Below are 18,784 nucleotides of genomic sequence, written 5' to 3' on the forward strand. Positions count from 1 at the left end.
CTCCAGTATTCTTGTCTGGAAAATTCCATGGACAGAGGAGCCTGGCAGGTACTGTCCATGGGGTTGCAAAGAGTCAGCCATGACTAAACAACTGAACGCACACACCTAACTCAGATTGGAGCCACAGCACTGCTTCTGAGTGACCTGCCATAGTGAGGATACCGAAAGACGTAGCTTTTATCAGTGGACTTACAAAAACCATACGTAACGAATCTCCATCTGCAGAAGAATAACCTTTTTAGCAGCTGCAGGAAGCATGTTCTCTTTTGACACAATATGAAATGAAATGGCAATAATATGTTTCTTTTCATCAACAACTTTAAAATTAATAATAAGAAAGTCATGTTGATGATTTTATAGCGTTCAGTGAGTTTGGCATGGTGTTTTCAGGTACCTTAAAATTTGAGGTTAGCCTAAGATGTGGACTAGCCTAAGATTTCATCATTACAAAAATATGTGACTGTGTTGCACATTTGAAAAACCGTATTTTAAATTATCTTCAATAGTTCTCTCAAAGTGTGATTGCTTTCTTCATGGAACGTGAAGTATTTAATTTTTTTCCAGTGAAGTCAAAGTACTTAATAGCATCAACATCTTCCTGAAAATAACCATGAGCTGAAGTTGAAAATTACTATACTTTTTTCATCTTATCATTTCTTTCCTTCTAAAAATAAATGATTTAGGGGCTACTTGCACCAGTTCAATTAAATTACAATTACCGATATATGATTCAGTTGTTTCTGAAAAGCACTGTCATTTATAATGTCCCCTTCTGAAGACAGGCAATAAAAACACATAAAAGAAACATGATTCCGCCTTGATATTTCTGCCAACAGGGCTATTTCTCCACATTTCTCAACAGACCATGAATTACATTAATATAAAGTTACACAGTACCAACATCCAACTTCCATGGTGACGATCGAGCAGATCATCCTGTATCAGGAATCCAAGTGAGATGCTAACGAGCAGAGTGTCAGTGACACAGGCGTCCCCATGGCACCGCCCCTCCCCCGCCCACCATCCCTCCACACTGACCATGGCATTTGCTGCACTGTGCAAAATTCTTGCTATGAATTTATTCTCATGTCTTATCCCACTTATTTAATTTCCTTTTATTAAAAAAAAAGCATAATACAACTCACTAAATCTAAATTGACTGTAGAAGCAAGTAAAGGGGCCAGATGTGCATTTGTAGAACATGGCTCTGAGATCTGATGTCTGAGACTCTTTTAAGCTTTAAACACAGAGATACGTGGTCCTGCTCACAGCCAGTCTGGTCTGGAATGGCCTGATGCTGGGCTTCACTCTTCAGCACCTGCTTGTATTTAATTTTGAGACTCAATCTTTAGGCCAGGTTGTGACTGATCTCTGGATTATACTGGCAGAGATTTGGGAGAAAGAAAAAAATTGACAACTGGACGGTGATAAATTTAAGAGCTGCAACTGAATTTAATAGTAAGTAGTATTAATACTGATTATTAATGCTTATAGGTAAGACCTGGAATAGGTAGTTAGGCCCTTAGTTAGTTTAGTAATGTTTCCAAGGTTAAAGGTTCAGAAAATGTTACTGCCCCCCAAAAAGGAATAATAGACTCACAGATTATTTGAACTAGAAGGGGTCTCAGAGATCATCATCTAATCTAAAGCCTTCATTTTAGGTAGAGAGGAGAAGGCAATGGCACCCCACTCTAGTACTCTTGCCTGGAAAATCCCGTGGATGGAGGAGCCTAGTAGGCTCCAGTCCATAGGGTCGCTAAGAGTCGGGCACGACTGAGTGACTTCACTTTCACTTCATGACTGTAGGTGGACTTTCCCAAAGATAGAGTAACACCGGGGGGTCACGTGCAGAGGTCACATTCTCAGCCCAGAGCTCTGACCCCCAGGAGTTCCCAACACCAAGGCACCTTCTCTTTTTTTGTGTGTGTGTGTAATAAAGTTTTATTAAAGTATAAAGGAGATAGAGAAAGCTTCTGACATAGGCATCAGAAGGGGGCAGAAAGAGTACCCCCAAGGCACCTTCTCAATGCCCACGTTCCTCTTGAGAAAAACCATGGTCTTCACAGACAGTGCATGTGGAAATTTCTAGTCATGAACCTTACATTTTCATCAGGGCACTTTCTCCTCATGCTTATGTCATATCTGTGTCCTCTGTCTGATCTCAGCACGCTTGAGAGCCTCCTCACGGCTCCAGTAACATCTGATTACTTTAAAACTCCTGTGACATCTTACCAGAGGGCCCTGCAGAAGCAGAAATTCCATAAATATAAACGACTGTATAAGGATTATGAAACTGATTAGATGTTTACCAAGCTCATGGCTTTGATGGTGATCAGAAAACCCTTCACTAACAATTATTTCCCTTTACAAGTTTCCTGGAAAAGAAAGTTCTAGATATGGAAGACAAGCACATAGTTCAACTTCGGTCAATCAAAGAAGAGAAAGATCAGCTCCAGGTGTTAGTATCCAAGCAAAATTCCATCATTGAAGAACTGGAAAAACAACTGGTGACGGCCACGGTGAATAATTCAGTTCTCCAAAAGCAGCAACATGATCTGATGGAGACAGTTAATAATTTACTGACTCTGATGTCAACATCAAACCGTAAGTAAAGTTTACACATAAGTTTTTCCTCCGTTTTGTCATTAGTCGGTGAAATTTCAAAAATTCATTGAAAAAAACAGAAAACCTTTCATTTTCCAAGAAAGGCACTATTTCTCATGAATACTTTATAGGGCCTCAATATGGAACCAATTAAAAAGAAGGAGAAAGAGGGGAAGGGGAATATATATTTATACTAATTAAATATTATGAGGCAAACCACCTCAAACAACCTTTTGTTCCTGGGCTCGGAGAGCCTTCTTTTAGTTAGTTCCATTGCTAACACAGGTGTATAGGGCTGGCCAAGTTACTAAACCACTTGCTTAGTTGCTCAGTCGTGTCCAACTCCTTGCGACCCCATGGACTGCAGCCCGCCAGACACCTCTATCCATGGAGATTCTCTAGGCAAAAAATATTGGAGTGGGTTGCCATTTCCTTCTCCATCACTAAAGCAGAGTGGACATTTTTTTTATTTTTTAGGAAAGAAAAACAATACTAGGCCCATAGGGTTGTTGTGAAGGTTAAATGAGACAATGCTTACATAAGACCGGTATCCAAGCAACGCCAGTACCAGTATACCAAGAAACCGGTATCTCACCACACCCGTAACGGCATCTCTCCTTCCTTATTTCTGTTTTATCCTTCAACTTCCGTATTAGAGGGAAGCAGGGATACATCTTCCATCATTAACTAGAGAGATGATACCCAACCTGTGTGGTATTTTAAGATTGCTTTTTCTCAAACACTGGGTCTAGCTCTTACTATGGCCTGTTGCATAGAGCCCTTCCAAACGTATTCGTTCGACACAGATGCACTTTACATGCGATTCATGTAGAGATATTTCTTCATTTCTGTAAGAAGTATGTTCTCACATTTCCCTTGAGTCATACAGTTATGCCCACTTCAGTAAGAGAGACCTTTAAAAAAGGTTTCTACTTAAACCAGGAAGCAGACAAACAAGCATGACCTGTGCTACATGGGGGGTCTGCAGTGCATGCCTTCCAATGAGAGTCACACTCCTTTGTAATTTTGAAAAATTCTGCATTTTTTCACATGTGTAGAAAAGGAAAAGACAGTCACCTGATGCCTGGCGGGACCAGGACAGTGTGAGGTGCTAGCTTTGATGAGCCAAAGTAGAGGAAAACCACACAGCTCAGATCTTGGCAAAAACAAGCAGCAGGGAGACAGGGCCACAGGATGAGCTTGGTTTGCCCGCGTGCCTCGGCCAGCGGGTGGATGGAGCCCCCACCCAAGCGGGCTGCCCGCCTGACCTGGTCCAGAGCCTGGGGCACTGGTCAGTCTCTAGAAGGAAGATAAACACATACCTGCAAGAACAGATGCACACAAATACTTTTTTTTTTTTTTTAATGTGGCAAAAAAAAAAAAAAAAAAAGGATTGGGAAGTCTGTTGAGAGTGAAACAAAAAATTTGAAAGAATTTCATAGTCCTAGATGTTTTACACTTTCAAGGAAGAATTTCAAAGACACAGATAAATAAATTTTAGGTTCCTCTTTAACACATGGCGGACTACAGTCCATAGGATCGCAGAGTCAGACACGATTGAGCGACTAACACTTTCATTATACTTTAAGACAAGCTACTATGAGATGGCTGCTAAAAATCCAAAGAATACTGGAGTCTTCACCCAATGGTCTAAAGAAATATTACTATCTAAATAGTTGGCCTCAGATGCACAAGAAGAAAACAATCCAGACCACAGCCTAACTGGCGAACTGGCTGTGGGTGCAGCCACTGCAGAGCCAGCACTGTTTTTAGGTATGTTCTTTATTCTTCTGTAATCACTTTATCTGATTCTACTCAAGATGAAAGATTTTTTCACACATAATAGTGTACAAAGGGTGATTGCAAAGTACTTGCATTACATACAGTTGATGGGAAGAAAAAGGAAGTATGGATTATTGGTAATGACCTTTGAGAATTAATACCAAACAGGCTGAAAGAAGAACTTTATCAGAAAGGCTTAAGAAACTAGCATCTCACGATAACAATTCAAATATGATACAATTACAAATAAGTGCATCTCAAAATAATCAGCTTTTATCTTTTCACAAACTCCTCTTAAAAGCTTTCCTATTTTTTAAAAACAGCCTCATACTCCTTGCTTGCCAAGGACGAACAAATCATCTTCAGAGACTGCGGGGAGGCATTCAAATCGGGACTGACCACCAGCGGTGTCTACACATTGACGTTCCCTAACTCCACGGAGGAGATCAAGGTAAGGCGCTGCCTCTCATTTTCAGCCCCCTGGCTTGAAGCAGGTGGTTTCAGGAGCAGAACAGCTGCATACATAGTTCTCATACCATGCCAGTGGCATGCAGAGCAAAGCAAGAAACACCGACCATGAGTAACTCGGAGCCCCGCCGTGGGGCACACAGCACTGACGATGCTGATGGACGATGCAGAAGGAGCTATCTCATTCTGCGCGTCTACCTCCTGTATAAGACAATCTGCTCATGTTCCCCTTGCATTTGGCTTGGTCATGCCTCCTGTCAGTTGTTTGTCTTGAAGTGTCAGACTCTCTTTGTTAGTTGTAAAGAAAATGTTTTCCAAAATCTGAGAGTTTGAATAACCATAGTTTATGCGTCAGTCCTTATTTCATGTAACAATGGTTGGTATTTTATTAAAAAAAAAAAGCTCATTCAGTTTGCAACTTAAAGTCCCAGTTTCTCTCTTTGAGACAGCCACAGGCACTTTGATGTGCAGAAGTGATGAATACCCAGTTCCATGTCATCAAACGGAATAGAAAAAACAGACCTGTAGCAGTAGAGGCTTAATAAAATTGATCATTTTTACTGCTTTGTCAGGGACGTCCTGAAGTGACACTGGCTTTTCTCCTCTGGTTGCAAGTGTGTGACTGAGGAGCACGGTGAGGGTGTCCGCTCTTAGTTCATTCTAGGGGGCTGGCAGTTTAACCTGCTAGTCCTTTGGTACCACCTGTGCAAACAGCATCACAGCCCTGAAGGCTGTGGACGTGCTGCAGAGGGGCTTAGGGACCCTGGGTGGGCTGTTCTTACCCCCTCTGATGGGCTTTTCTTCCCAAGTACGTGCATAAGTGAACCAAGAACCAGAACTTACCGTAAGGAGAAGCAGGTGTACAGTTTAACTCAGTGTTCTTGGTTATGCTGAATTTTTCAGGAGCATGGCTCCTGAATTTGCTGCAGGAGACGTTAAGCTTTAGATGGGGGTGGGTGGGGGTGGGAGTGGGGGAGACACTTCCCCAGGGAATATTTCAGTGTGGCTTCTATAAGATAAAACAGTCTTACACAAGAATCAGTGTGAAGCACTATATAACTGTGAGACGCCTGTATTTGTTAAATGCCTATAAATATGTTTACAACTAACTGTAAAAGCAGCTACAAACTGAATGAACGGAAACACTTACGGAAAATGCACTCAATGCTGCATCAAAATGAAAATGTTAGAGGTTCCTGAAAGTATTAGCCTTTTGAACTCAGGATTATCCTCAGTATTTAACATGGTGATAGAGAAAAACACTTTATAAAAAATACAAACATTAAGGTTATAAAGACATGGAATTTGAAACAGTAACATATGCTTGATTATGAACGGAAAAGATAAACAGTCGATTTACCTTGAATAATACTTTCCAAAGAAATCTAAATTATTCATGGTGTTCTAAGTCAACCTTGAAAGCCAGTTAATGTCCTAGCACCCTAGAAGTAGTGCATTAGGGGGAGGAAAAAAAAACCCAAACCTGAACAGTCTGTTGCCGATGAAAAAGTGATGAGCAGACTCTGTACCAAGCCTTTGAGTCCCCTTTGCTCTCTGGTTTTCAGGCCAACTTCTTATACACTATTGTCTGTCACCAGCTGTTGGTCTGCCCTTGGTCTGGAGGCAGGGGGACGGCGGGACAGGAGTGACAGGAGGAGGAAGGGATGGGGAATGAAGTGGAATGACCCCAAACAGACCAAAGGGACCAGCGCCGCCCTCCTGTGGCGTAACGCTTCCTGCCTTACTTCGTGCCCCTGCCCCAGTGGCTCTACCAGCCCAACAGCCTCGGTGCTGGAAGAGGATGATATATGGCTCTGGGGTGATGGAGTCTCAGACCATGGCTGGAAGCGTTAGCATTTACACGCCCTTTTACATACATGCGGTAAAAACAACTCACTGAACAGCAGGGAACAACAATCTTTGAAACCCCCATTTTTTCATCTCTAAGATATATGGTCCAGATTAAGTTACCTCTGGATTCCCCTCCAGACTTCAGACTCCATGATTCACAACCTGAGAAAGTCTGATAGACTTGGGCCTAAACTCTGACTCTGCCAGCGTGTGCCTCTCGGCAAGTCACTGCCCTGCCTGCAGCCTCTGCTCCCTCATCTGCGACGTGCTGCGGGCTCCCCTGTCTCACAGAGCAGTTTCAGGGTGACGCTGGAGGTGACCACGGAGGACAGGGTTCGGTGCCCGCCATCCAGTCGATGTACGGGAAGCGTGACTGTTCTGGCTGCCCCCAAGAGCCACGAGGGCCTTCCCTGGTGGCTCAGTGGTAAAGAATCCGCCTGCAATGCAGGAGACCTGGGTTCGATCTCTGGGTCAGGAAGATCCCCTGGAAAAGGAAATGGCCACCCACTCTAGTATTCTTGCCTGGGAAGTCCCAAGGACAGAGGAGCCTGGTAGGCTGCAGTCCATGGGGTTGCTAAGAGTCAGACACGACTGAGCGACTTCACTTTCACTTTTCACTTTCATGCACTGGAGGAGGAAATGGCAACCCACTCTAGTGTTCTTGCCTGGAGAATCCCAGGGATGGCGGGGCCTGGTGGGCTGCCATCTATGGGGTCGCACAGAGTCGGACACGACTGAAGCGACTTAGCAGCAGCAGCAGTGGCGACTAAACAGCAATAACAAAGGGCCATGGACAACTTCCCCGCAGGGCGGGACACTTAGGCTCACCCTGAATCTTCTAATTCAAGAAAAGGATGCTCAACAGCTCTCTTGGCAGATCTTTCCCAAAGAGGCTTAAATATTTCAACTAGATTTTTAAAGAATTCTTTAGATTTTTGTACAAGATAGACATTGCACGGTGGCATTTATCAGAAGCATTGTTGTTTTTGCTAGTTAAGAGACACAGTGGTTTCCTTCCCTAAATTTCACAGGATACCTGACTCCTAACATTTTTCCGTTTGCTGTTTAATCACTCATTCACCATGGCCTCAGAGTTGAAGCATGACATTTAAATTGAGCGTTATTTGCTCAAAGACATCAAACTTGAGAGCAAGATACCAGGCCCGTGGACCATGCTGTGGCGTGCTAATTAGAAGCACTGACCGCCCTCGGTCTGCTGTAATTGGAGCAGGGAGGTCTGGGGCATTATCTGAGGACTTCTGCTTTTCTGACCCTGATGCAATCTGCTCCATCATTTTCATCAGTACCTCCTGGCTACATGGAGAGCTCCACTGGAGCACGATCTTCCTCTGGAAGCAGCATGAGCCAACTAGCCATAATGCTTCAGCTTTTATAAATGCTGGGTTTTTTTCTTCCCCTCAAGCTGGACAAATATTAAAATATGTTCTCACGATCCTATCATTGTTTCTAATGGGGTTAGAGGATAGTATGGCTCAGACCCCAGACCTTGGTCTTGACTGATTTCCATAACAAGATGGAGTCGTTCTCCGATTTAAATATCAGTAACTCATCAGGGCAATTTTGACACTGAAGAAGTGAATGTCGTGGAACGAGGACAGGCTCACTGAGAACAGCGTGCAGGCCCTTCACCCCCGGCACACCTTTTAGGGTAGGAGAGTCCAAGTGTGTGCATGTGACTGCTCAGACCAATGGAGCTTATTCCGCTAATTTACTAGAAGGGTCTTTTAAAAGACATGTTGACAGAAGTCAGCGGTACTGACCATCTCATGGACCAGAGGCAAGTGAGAGGCAGGATTATTCATGAACTGACTTCAGTATGGAGCTGGGTGGAGGGACTTCTGGCCTATTAACAAAAGAGCCAAGCTTCCCTGTGTTTGGAAGCATGTGTGTGAGTCACTCAGTTGTGTCCCACTCTTTGTCACCGTAGCCATTTCCTTCTCCAGGGGATCTTCCAGACCAAGGATTGAAGTTGGGTCTCCTGCACCGCAGGCAGACTACTGTCTGAGCCACCAGGGAAGCCCATCTGGAAAGCATGAGGGAGTAGAAAACACATCACAGAATCAGGAATTAAAGAGACCTTATTCAAATCCTATATGCCAACACTTAATAGCTGAATGACTCTGATCAACTTAACCTGACTTCACCAAATCTTTTCTCCTTTCGAAAATGTAGAATTAAGAGTAGCACAGCAAAGTTGCCATGAGATCACAGATAATACATACAAAGAACCCAGCCTGGTGCTTGGAATGGAGTGATGCAGAGCAATGATAATGATAATAATAATGTCAATTCAGAGCCATAAGGGGTTATCTTAAGCAGATCAACTTCATATGACTGATTAATTTAAATGGCGAATTCATTTCATTCCTGATAAACACAATTTTCTTTCATGGAACACACGTTTCCAAACATAAGGATCACCAGGAAGGCAACATGGACCGAGTGACGGTGCTGGGGAGAGCCTGGAAAGGTGGCAGAGAGAGGGGGACGGGCGATCTGGCGCTGGGCTCCAGCTGCTGCTCTCGGCTGGCTCAGAACAGGCTGGCAGACAAGTGCGCCCAGTGAAGGGGCAGGCCTGGGTGCACTCTGGGTGCACCGTTAGCCCCTAGTCCCTAGATTTCAGCTCAAGAAGCAGTATGGTTCACATTTAAACTTACTCTGCCAAAACCACCTCCAAAAGTATCCCCAAAGACCATGGAGGACAACAAAGAAAGAACACTTCTCATTGGTTTTGAACCTTAACTTTCATATTTACTACCTTGGAGGCTGTAGGGACATTTATCTTAACTTTTTGGAAAACGTCTTCATTCTACTGTAATCTCATTATTTAAAACTATCTGTGTAATCTTATTTTCAGGGGTTTTTAATTTCATAATAAAATTCCAGCTGAGCTGAAATTAAGCATGGATGCTCTTAGATCAAGAAGAAATCCCATGTCCTGAGCAAAGTTTAAACCCACCAAGCCCATTTAAAAGCAGAAATCAAAAGAGTAGGGAAGAGAAACACCAGGGGCCGTGAGCAAGGTAGAGAGAAGCGTGAGGTCGGGGATCTGTGGGGTGGAACCACCAGGCCCCGCTCGGTTCGCACACAAAGCCTCCGGTCCCTCCTTCTGAGGGGTGAACCATGGAAGCTGACTTTGATCCCACACTCAGAGGAAGCCTAACAGCTCCACGGCATCACAGCAGTCTTAGAAGCTCTGCAATCCAAGAGTCTCCCTTTTACACAACTCTTTGGAGAGTTGATTGGGACTGGCAACCATCATAAAGGTTTTCAGGGATGTGGACATGAAGCAATGGATCTCTGCAGGCCGGAGATGAGAGACTTGGGGCCAATCAGCCAACATGCCCCGTTCCCCACAAAGCGCTAAGGAGCGCGGATCTCTGGGTCAGCTGTCGGGGTGGGGCTCTGCCTAGAACAGATGATGACAAGGTCCTATTTTCATCCACACGTCGTGTTATGTTACTGTTTACTTTTTTAAATTCATGGTTTTCAATTTCCCTAAAATCCTTTGCCTCTTGGAAGACCACAGAGATTTACCCCAGAGAACCCCATCAGCTCTGGCTGTATTCTAAGTATCTCTGTTCATCTCGTTTCTGTTATGTAAGACGAGGACCCAAGTCCGGACGTTTCCCAGGCAGTAACTGTGCGTTCCCGTTGCAGGCTTACTGTGACATGGAAACGGGTGGAGGTGGGTGGACAGTTATTCAGCGACGTGAAGACGGCAGTGTTGATTTTCAGAGGACTTGGAAAGAATATAAAGTGGTATGGATATTCTTTAAACCATCTGAAAATAATTTTCCTTGCAAAAACTAACTTTGAGAATGTGCAGGACTTCCACCACAAATCGAAAACTAACCCATGACTTTTGATCATTTTTTTTTTGTCTTGAAACCAAAAGGATCTTTCTAACTGGTGCTTCTGTCACCACGTTAAAGAATGGTCCAGTCGGTGTAACGTAAACGAAATATCAAAACAAAGGCATGCGAAAGCTAGTGGGCTCAGCATTTCTAGGGGTAGACTGCTTCACAGCATTTCACACCTCTGCAAACTAAGGTGTTTATGATGATGCTTCTTTCTTAAGATTTTTTTGATGTGGACCATTTTTTTAAAAGTCTTTATTGAGTTTGTTACAACACTGATTCTGTTTTATTTTTTGGCTTTTGGCCAGCAGGCATGCAGGATCTGAGCTCCCCCACCAGGGACTGAACCCAGACCCCTTGCACTGGAAAGTGAAGCCTCAAGCCCTGGACCAGCAGGGAGGCCCCTAGGATAATGTTTCTACTGGGGGTTCTCCAAGTCCTTCTAATTATTCCAATACCAATCTCCTTCTGGTAACCGCTTAGCTTCTTAAAACTGATTTTTTAAAAACCTTATATGGAAGGTCCCAAAGTTTCACAGCACAGGAAGGAATTTCTGCTGAATGTTTGATGCTTGTTCCACGTTCAGTTGATGGACTACTGATTTCAAATATGTGAAGGGGAAAAAAATAAAAAAGTGAAGTAAGTGAACTTTTCAACTTGAATTTCAGGGATTCGGGAACCCTTCGGGTGAACACTGGCTGGGAAATGAGTTTGTTTCGCAGGTGACGGGTCAGAAACGCTATGTGCTGAAAATACACCTAAGAGACTGGGAAGGGAATGAGGCTTACTCGCTGTACGACCACTTCTATCTCTCGAATGAAGAACTCAACTACAGGTGAGGAAATTACATGTCACTGAAACGAGTTAAAAGACTTGCCGGAAGTCAGAACCCCACTGTATTAACCAGAATCTGAATGACTCAGATCAGATCAGATCAGATCAGCCGCTCAGCCGTGTCCGACTCTTTGCGACCCCATGAATCGCAGCATGCCAGGCCTCCCTGTCCATCACCAAGCTCCCTTAATGGGGAAAAGCAGCTTGGCTCTCAGAGTTCTTTGCTGCCCTTAGGCAAGTGTCTCTAGTTTTAACATTCTAATTCTAATGATACAAGGGGAGCTTTAAGAGACAGAATTGTGCCTGTTGTGTCTGCTCTGTAGCCTCAGAGCACAGATGAACCCTGCCTGGCAGGTAATTATTTGCAGAATAAATGAATGTTGTGTCCTTATAAGATACCATGCCAATAACACAGCAGATGTATGTGTATTGCTCAGTTGTGTCTGACTCTTTGCGACCCCATGGACTGTAGCCCACCAGGCTCCTCTGTCCATGGAATTCTCCAGGCTAGGATACCGGAATGAGTAGCCATTTCCTTCTCCAGGAGATCTTCCCAATTCAGGAACTGAACTCGGGTCTCCTGCATTTGGCAGGCAGATTCTTTACCATCTGAGCCACGGGGAAGCCTAACAGATATAATGAGTATGCTGTTTCCTTCCAGAAGGTTTTAAAACTTAAATTTATCTTTGTGAAGTTCAACCACATTCAGTTGCTGCATTCCATCCCAAACTCAGGATGAGCTCCAAGCTCAAGAGAGGCATGACTAGCTGGGTGGTTGGGCAGCTGGGTCCTCTGCCCTGGGCTGCAGGAAGATGGGCTGGTTCGCAGCACAGCCTCAGTATTTGCGTCCTCCCACCTACTTGGCGGAGCTAATCTCGAATGTTCCAAGAAAAGCACGGACAGTTCTGAGTGGGAATTGGCTCTTTGGCGCTAGAATGGCCTGAGAGTGGAGGCAGAGCAAAGGGGCTCCGCACCCTGCTGTGTGCGGCCAGGGCAGTGCAGGGGTCAGGGCATCTCGCCGTCACGCAGGGGCTCAGGATGCCTGTCGCTGGCAGGGGCCAGGGGGACGGGATGCCTGCAGGTGACCCAGGAACTGGTCTGGGAAGATACAACACAAGGGGTCAGGTACCAGCACACCCTGAAGGGAGTCTAGAAGGCACAGGCTGGGGAAGAATGGAGGGGCTCCGGTGGCCGCAGGGCACACGTGAGACACCTACTCTGATGTCAGGCAGGAGAGAAGGTCCACAGCAGTGTCACAGCAGACAGAGGTCAGCTGGCCTGCAGTCCTGGCTGGATTTCACCGATGCCCAATTCAGACCCTCTGCTCAATGAAAATTCCAAGACCTTAGTAGCTTGGGGGGGGAAAAAAACCTGTGATTTTTAAAGTCCTTGAGCTGGCTTCTAGGGGAGGCCGCAATGGACAGCTCAAAAAAAAAAAAAAAAAAAAAGGGCTGAAAGCCGGCCTGCTGACAGCTACCTGAGAAGTGCACACCGTCTCGTGCCCCACTAAACGGTGGGCCAAAATTCAGGAGCACATCTGAAGACATAGTGTCTGACAAGCTTTGACATGACTTCTAAGAAGTCAGTCATTGGCTCTCATCACACACAGAGCTGGGCTGCCCAGAGTGGACCGGGGCTCAGATGAGTGAAGAGATAGGTGTCTGGGCTGCAGTGCAGCCCCAAGGGGACTCTAAAGAGATCAAAAACTCAATGAAGTTTTAGACATGAGTGGCTGGTCACTGTTTTACCTCCAAGCTAAATATTTTTTCAACTGGCAACAGTTAGAACTCTACAACAGAGAAATTAAAAAGAAAGAAAGAACACAAAAATTAAGGATTAGACTATTTACATAAGAAGATTTTACAAAATGGGTCATTACCCTTGTATGCTGACATTATAAAAATATTTTAAACTGTGATGGTTCTTAACAGATATATTTCCTTTAGAAACACAATCAATTTTTAGATACATGATGTAAAGAAGCCCAAATTTGTTTAAAGCTCAGTTTAATTTACTTGACATTATAGGGCAAATACTACACTGAAAAAAATTATTATCCTGATAAAACACATCAATGTGATAAGAAAACTGGGATGTGACTAAAACTTAAAATAACTATTGATATTTCAGAATGCCAACTGCATGTAGCAGTTGTTTTTTACTAAAGGAATTTTTCTCAAATGTTAGAAAACTGAAAAAAATACATGTTATAGGAATATATAAGTGCATCAATAGAATATGATTCTTTTTACTAAAACTAAAAACTATTGGTATATTAAACCTTAAGAATTGGTCACGTTTGTGGTAAAGAACTGCCTGCCAATGCAGGAGATGTTAAGAGATGTGGGTTCGATCCCTGGGTTGGGAAAATCCCCTGGAGAGGGAAATGGCAACCCGCTCTAGTATTCTTGCCTGGGGAATCCAGAGGATCCTGGCAGACTACAGTCCATAGGGTCACAAAAAGTTGGCCATGACTGAAGTGACTGAGCACACACACACCAACATTCTGGTAGTTCCATACAAACACTAAGATTTAATTATTAAATATTGGCATTACCTCTCTCATCATTCCACTGTGGTATAAAAGCGATGGGTACCAATTTAAAGCAATTTCGAGAATGTGGCTATTCTTGATAAAGTTTTGAAAAAAAGCCAACTTTAACCAGTGGGCCACACAACAGAAGGATCTAAAGGCAGTCATTCATTTCAGTCCTGCCTGCAATTAATGGGACGGGCCGGGACAGAAATTTAAAGTCCTTCTGTTACATGGCAGCCTGGATGGGAGGGGAGCATGGATACATGTACATTGCTGTCCCCCTGAAACTATCACAACATTGTTAATTGGCTATACCCCAAATACAAAAGTTTAAAAAAAAAAAAAGCAAAGTGCTTCAAAACCTCAGAGATGAGCAGAACTGACATGAACATGTTACACCAGGTATACAGAGGTTGTGCTGGAGCCCGGGGTCATGACTGAAACACAAGAGGGGCCTGAAATCAAGAAACTCAGGCCCTGCTTTGTGATGAGGTTTGCAGAGTTACAATATTACAAACAATTAAAAAATCTAAGTTACTAACACAGAAGTTATTCAGGGGTAATGCTTTATGGAACCTACTGGGTAAGGTCCCAGGCACCCTCAACGACTTCCTCCATAACCACACACTGGGTGCCCCAGCGTGGAGCCCTAACAGAGGGGCAGCCGCGACCAGTCCCCGTTCTGCCACGTACGGCGTGTCCCTCTGGGCGAGTTCCTGTCTCTGAACCTCAGCCGTCCTACCTGTGAGATGGCGGGTGCCGCATGCCTACCTTGGGGCTGTTCTGGGCACTGGGTCTCACGTATGGGAGTGCGTGGTGTGGGCGCTGAGAGACAGGCCCCTGGCCAACCTTTCCTCCCGGCTCCACCTTCTGTTCCAAAATGAATTCCAAGAAACCCTACTCCTTCCAAGATAGTTGCCAGCACACATGAGCTGGTGTTCGCAAGATGAGTGGCGTCTAGGGGGCTTAGAGAACAGGAGCGTTCCCAGGATGGGAGACTCAGCAACCCCGGCCCAAGGCCCACACAGCAACACAGGCTCGGTGCAGGCTCTAGCGTCCCCTAGACCCTGCTTCCCTGGCCCGGGCTCCCCTGGAGCAGGGCACACAGCCCCCCGGCCCTTCTCCCCTCCTCCTGGGCAGACACGCTGCTGGTGGGGAGCCAGATTTTTGCGATCTCCTAAAAGCCAGAGCACAAAAGAATTGATGCTTTTGAACTGTGGTGCTGAAAAAGACTTGAGAATCCCCTGGGCTGCAAGGAGATCCAACCAGTCCATCCTAAAGGAAATCAACCCTGAATATTCACTGGAAGGACTGACGCTGAAACTGAAGCTCCAATACTTCGGCCACCTGATGCGATACGCTGACTCACTGAGAAAGACCCTGATGCTGGGGAAGATTAAAGGCAGGAGGAGAAGGGGACGACAGAGGATGAGATGGTTGGATGACATCCCAGACTCAATGGACATGAACTTGGGCAAACTCTGGAAATGCTGAGGAACAGGGAAGCCTGGCATGCTGTAGTCCATGGGGTCGCAAAGAGTTGGACACAATTTGGCGACTGAACAAAAAGCCTGGGCCATCATCTGGAGTTTAATGAACAGTACGCTTATTGTTTCTCAAAGTCTGGCAGGTTTATTACAATACTATTCAAAAATGAGGCCAAGCAGCTACAGGCGTTGTTTTCTACATGGTTCATGAGACTTCTACACCAAGTGCAATGGTCCTTCCTGGTCTGCTGCCCTCCCCACCCCCACTGGTCATCTCGGGACTTTGATTACTATTTCCATGATATGGAAAGAGGATCCCTTCACAACGCATTTTCCCCTCTTTTGTTTATCTGAAAGCAGCAGGAAAATAAATTATAGGGCCCCGAAGTCCCTGCTGATGCTGTGCAAGTGATACGCGGTGAAGGTTTCATGAAAACATTCCTCTTTGCCTAAGGGTTTGATGATAAGTTGGTTCCTGTTTATACCAGCACAAAAACATTTTGTCCTGTTAGTGCATTAGTGCACTAACCGGCATAGCACACGCTTCTGTAGAATGAAATTCTTCATTGTAAAAAACTTTCCACTACGATAAATCAACCACCCAAGCCAATTATGTTTTGCTTTTTTTTTTTCTTCTGTTTTTCTTTGCATGCTCACAGGATTCACCTTAAAGGCCTCACGGGGACAGCCGGCAAAATAAGCAGCATAAGCCAGCCAGGAAATGATTTTAGCACGAAGGATGCAGACAACGACAAATGCATTTGCAAATGCTCACAAATGCTCACAGGAGGTGGGAGGATTTTTCTCTCTTCCAATTTGTGTTGGCAAGGAAAGGTTTCAGAGAGTAAAAGGTTGGCTATTCAGACTGCAACCTGTGATCGGTGACAGTGTCCAAATTTCATAACTAGATGGACTTGCTCAATGCGGGGAGGTTTGTTTTTCGCTTTTTCGGACTGTTGAGTTTTACGCACGAATGTGATATGGAGCTAGAATTGTCGCTAGGCCAACTGTGTCTCCTCAGGACCTGGCCCTGGCAGGGAGAGGGGCCATGTGACCCTGAGCAAGCTCTCCTGAGCTTGTGCTGAATATCAGATGTTAGAAAGATGGTTTAATTCCATTTTGCTTTATTAGAAAGGTTAAGAATTCAAAATGGCAACAAAGCAGTGACGTGGATTCATTAGTATAGGAATGTTTCTAATGAATAATTTATAGTTCAAACAAGAATTTTTCAGTTTTTTTTAAAGATGTCATTAATATATAGCAAACACTTATAATGCAAAGAAAATAACTAAACAACCTCCTTTTCTGTGCATCAAATTAAAATGAATGATAGTCCAGTTTAAATTAAGGCCTTTATTTTCAGGCTGTTCTTGCCTTCTATTGATACCTCCCATGCTAGATCTCTCAAAATAAAAAAGAAACCACATTCAAAAACAAATCTGATATAACAGTCACTTAAAAAGCTGGATGAGTTCTCAGAAGCATGTCAGAGTTTAGCGATAGGGACCAACTGTTAGGAAACGTATTCTTCTGATTCCTAAAACTTTTAAAGTGGAATAACCAGAGCCAGTTAATTGTGACCGAGACCAGAAAAAAAGTCTGGCAAATGCTGTCAAAGTTAGTTCTTAAAAACACTGAAAGATTGAAATCAGCAATGAAAATTCTGCCAACAGTGCAGACTAAATGTAGAGGCAAACAGGAAACTGGCAGTGTTGAATCTGTAGAGGCCATGAATTGTATCACCAAAAATTCATTCATTACTCACCCAGGAAAACCAGAGGAAAGAGCTGAGGTCAATAAATCTTACAAGTATGAGGGACTGCGTCAACAAGTAAAGGATCTAAACTTACCATGTGTTAGCACTGCAGTTAAGAACTGTTTACAGGCAAAAGGATTTATTTAAGAAAATAATGTGAAATAAAGTAATTTTCAAGTCTTTCAGTGATACTGAGAGACGGAGGCTCCATTAAGAAACTCAGTCTTACGGTTCCTTAGAGAATGTATTTTATGTATGAGTACATGGTGGTAACATTAAGCCTTCCTTATTAGCCAGGCCCACTTCAGTAATTATTTCAACCAGAGAATGCTATTATGCGGATTGTGTAAAAGCTGCCTGTCTCCCCCATCAACCATAATAATCCTTTTTAAAGCCAACCAGGGGAAGGGGGTGGGGGAGTGAGCCCTTGGAATCCTTCCTGTTTGCCATTCCCACACTGAGCCCAGCAGTCCACTCGGGCGACAGCAGTTTTCAGACCACCCGAACGTCAGGAGCTACTCAGGAGAGTATCAGTGCATTAATAACCAAGGAAACAACAGATTTATTTACTCAGATTAAGATTTAGGGCCGAGAGTGGAAGTGGAAAGCAGATGGGAAAGAAGAAATGTAGCCCGAGAGAGAGAGTGTAGAGGTCAGATTCCAAGCTGTGGTCTGTACCAAGGAGAAGCCAGCTAGATTTTTGCATGTACAGTAAATTCAATAGCTGAGTCAGGCAGCAGGCTCTGGAATGGACAGACTCATAAGTGTGTAATATTCCTGAATATTAGGAAGGATTATGAGCCTCACACATAAACGTCTTATCAAATCAACATTAATCTGAATCAAGTAATGGAGCTGTTACCCCCGGAAAGAATTTAGGCATCTGGATGGAATAATTGGTGACCACAGAGCAGCACGTGAATATTAGAATAGAATATACGCACCAGAATACTTTTAAAGAAATAAAACAGGCCCTACAAATACTTGCCCCTGAGGTAATGGTCACATTATTTCTTTTACTAGGTTTGGAGATATCAAGAATAGTTGTTATTTTTTTCTGTATTTTAAAATTTTATACAAATGGCATCATACTGTGTAAGTCCTCCCAACACAATATGAAGGTTTATCTGAATTAAGACATGTAGATCGAGGTCACTCCTCTCCTCACAAACCCAAGGCCTCTGGGGAATGACGTTACCCCAGACTAGTCCTTCAGGGGTAGGTGTGGATGCCCCCCGAGACCCTCGCTTTACTTTAGGGCACACACCACTACAGCCGAAAATTTTCTTTTTGTTTCTGGGACTTGAAGATTTGCTTTTTATCTAGCTCCACTGAGTACTTAAAATCTAGGGTTACGCTTTCAACAAAAAGACTTTCTTTGTAGTGGAAGGGCAGCCTGAATCAGTCTGGTCCACCGTGTGGCTGGGACAGGATAGATGGTGAGCCTGGCCCCATGAGACCCACCCACCCATTCTCCAGGTTCTGACCCTTCCCCACTTTCAGCTGTCCCCTGGCTCTCCTAGCCATGTCGGCGGGTGACTGGCCCTTCCCCACAGCACAGAGAAGGGAGCTCCTAAGAACGTGT

At 44.3% G+C, this 18,784-nt stretch overlaps 2 protein-coding genes across 6 annotated transcripts in view; one reads left to right on the top strand and one right to left on the bottom strand.

Moving 5' to 3' along the window:
• MCPH1 (microcephalin 1) overlaps window positions 1–18,784 on the bottom strand; it is a 232,036-nt gene that overhangs the window by 111,654 nt on the left and 101,598 nt on the right. The gene's annotated exons all lie outside the window — the stretch shown is intronic.
• The window catches only part of ANGPT2 (angiopoietin 2), a 57,561-nt gene that overhangs the window by 37,897 nt on the left and 880 nt on the right, over window positions 1–18,784 (top strand). Inside the window, exons 4-8 of the mRNA XM_005886927.3 lie at window positions 2,372–2,604; window positions 4,710–4,837; window positions 10,387–10,488; window positions 11,255–11,421; window positions 16,103–16,233. Coding sequence (XP_005886989.1) covers window positions 2,372–2,604; window positions 4,710–4,837; window positions 10,387–10,488; window positions 11,255–11,421; window positions 16,103–16,233 — 761 coding nt within the window. The remainder of the gene's footprint in view (window positions 1–2,371; window positions 2,605–4,709; window positions 4,838–10,386; window positions 10,489–11,254; window positions 11,422–16,102; window positions 16,234–18,784) is intronic.

This window comes from Bos mutus, chromosome 27 (genome assembly GCF_027580195.1).
Source record: "Bos mutus isolate GX-2022 chromosome 27, NWIPB_WYAK_1.1, whole genome shotgun sequence".
NCBI classification, from domain to species: domain Eukaryota; kingdom Metazoa; phylum Chordata; class Mammalia; order Artiodactyla; family Bovidae; genus Bos; species Bos mutus.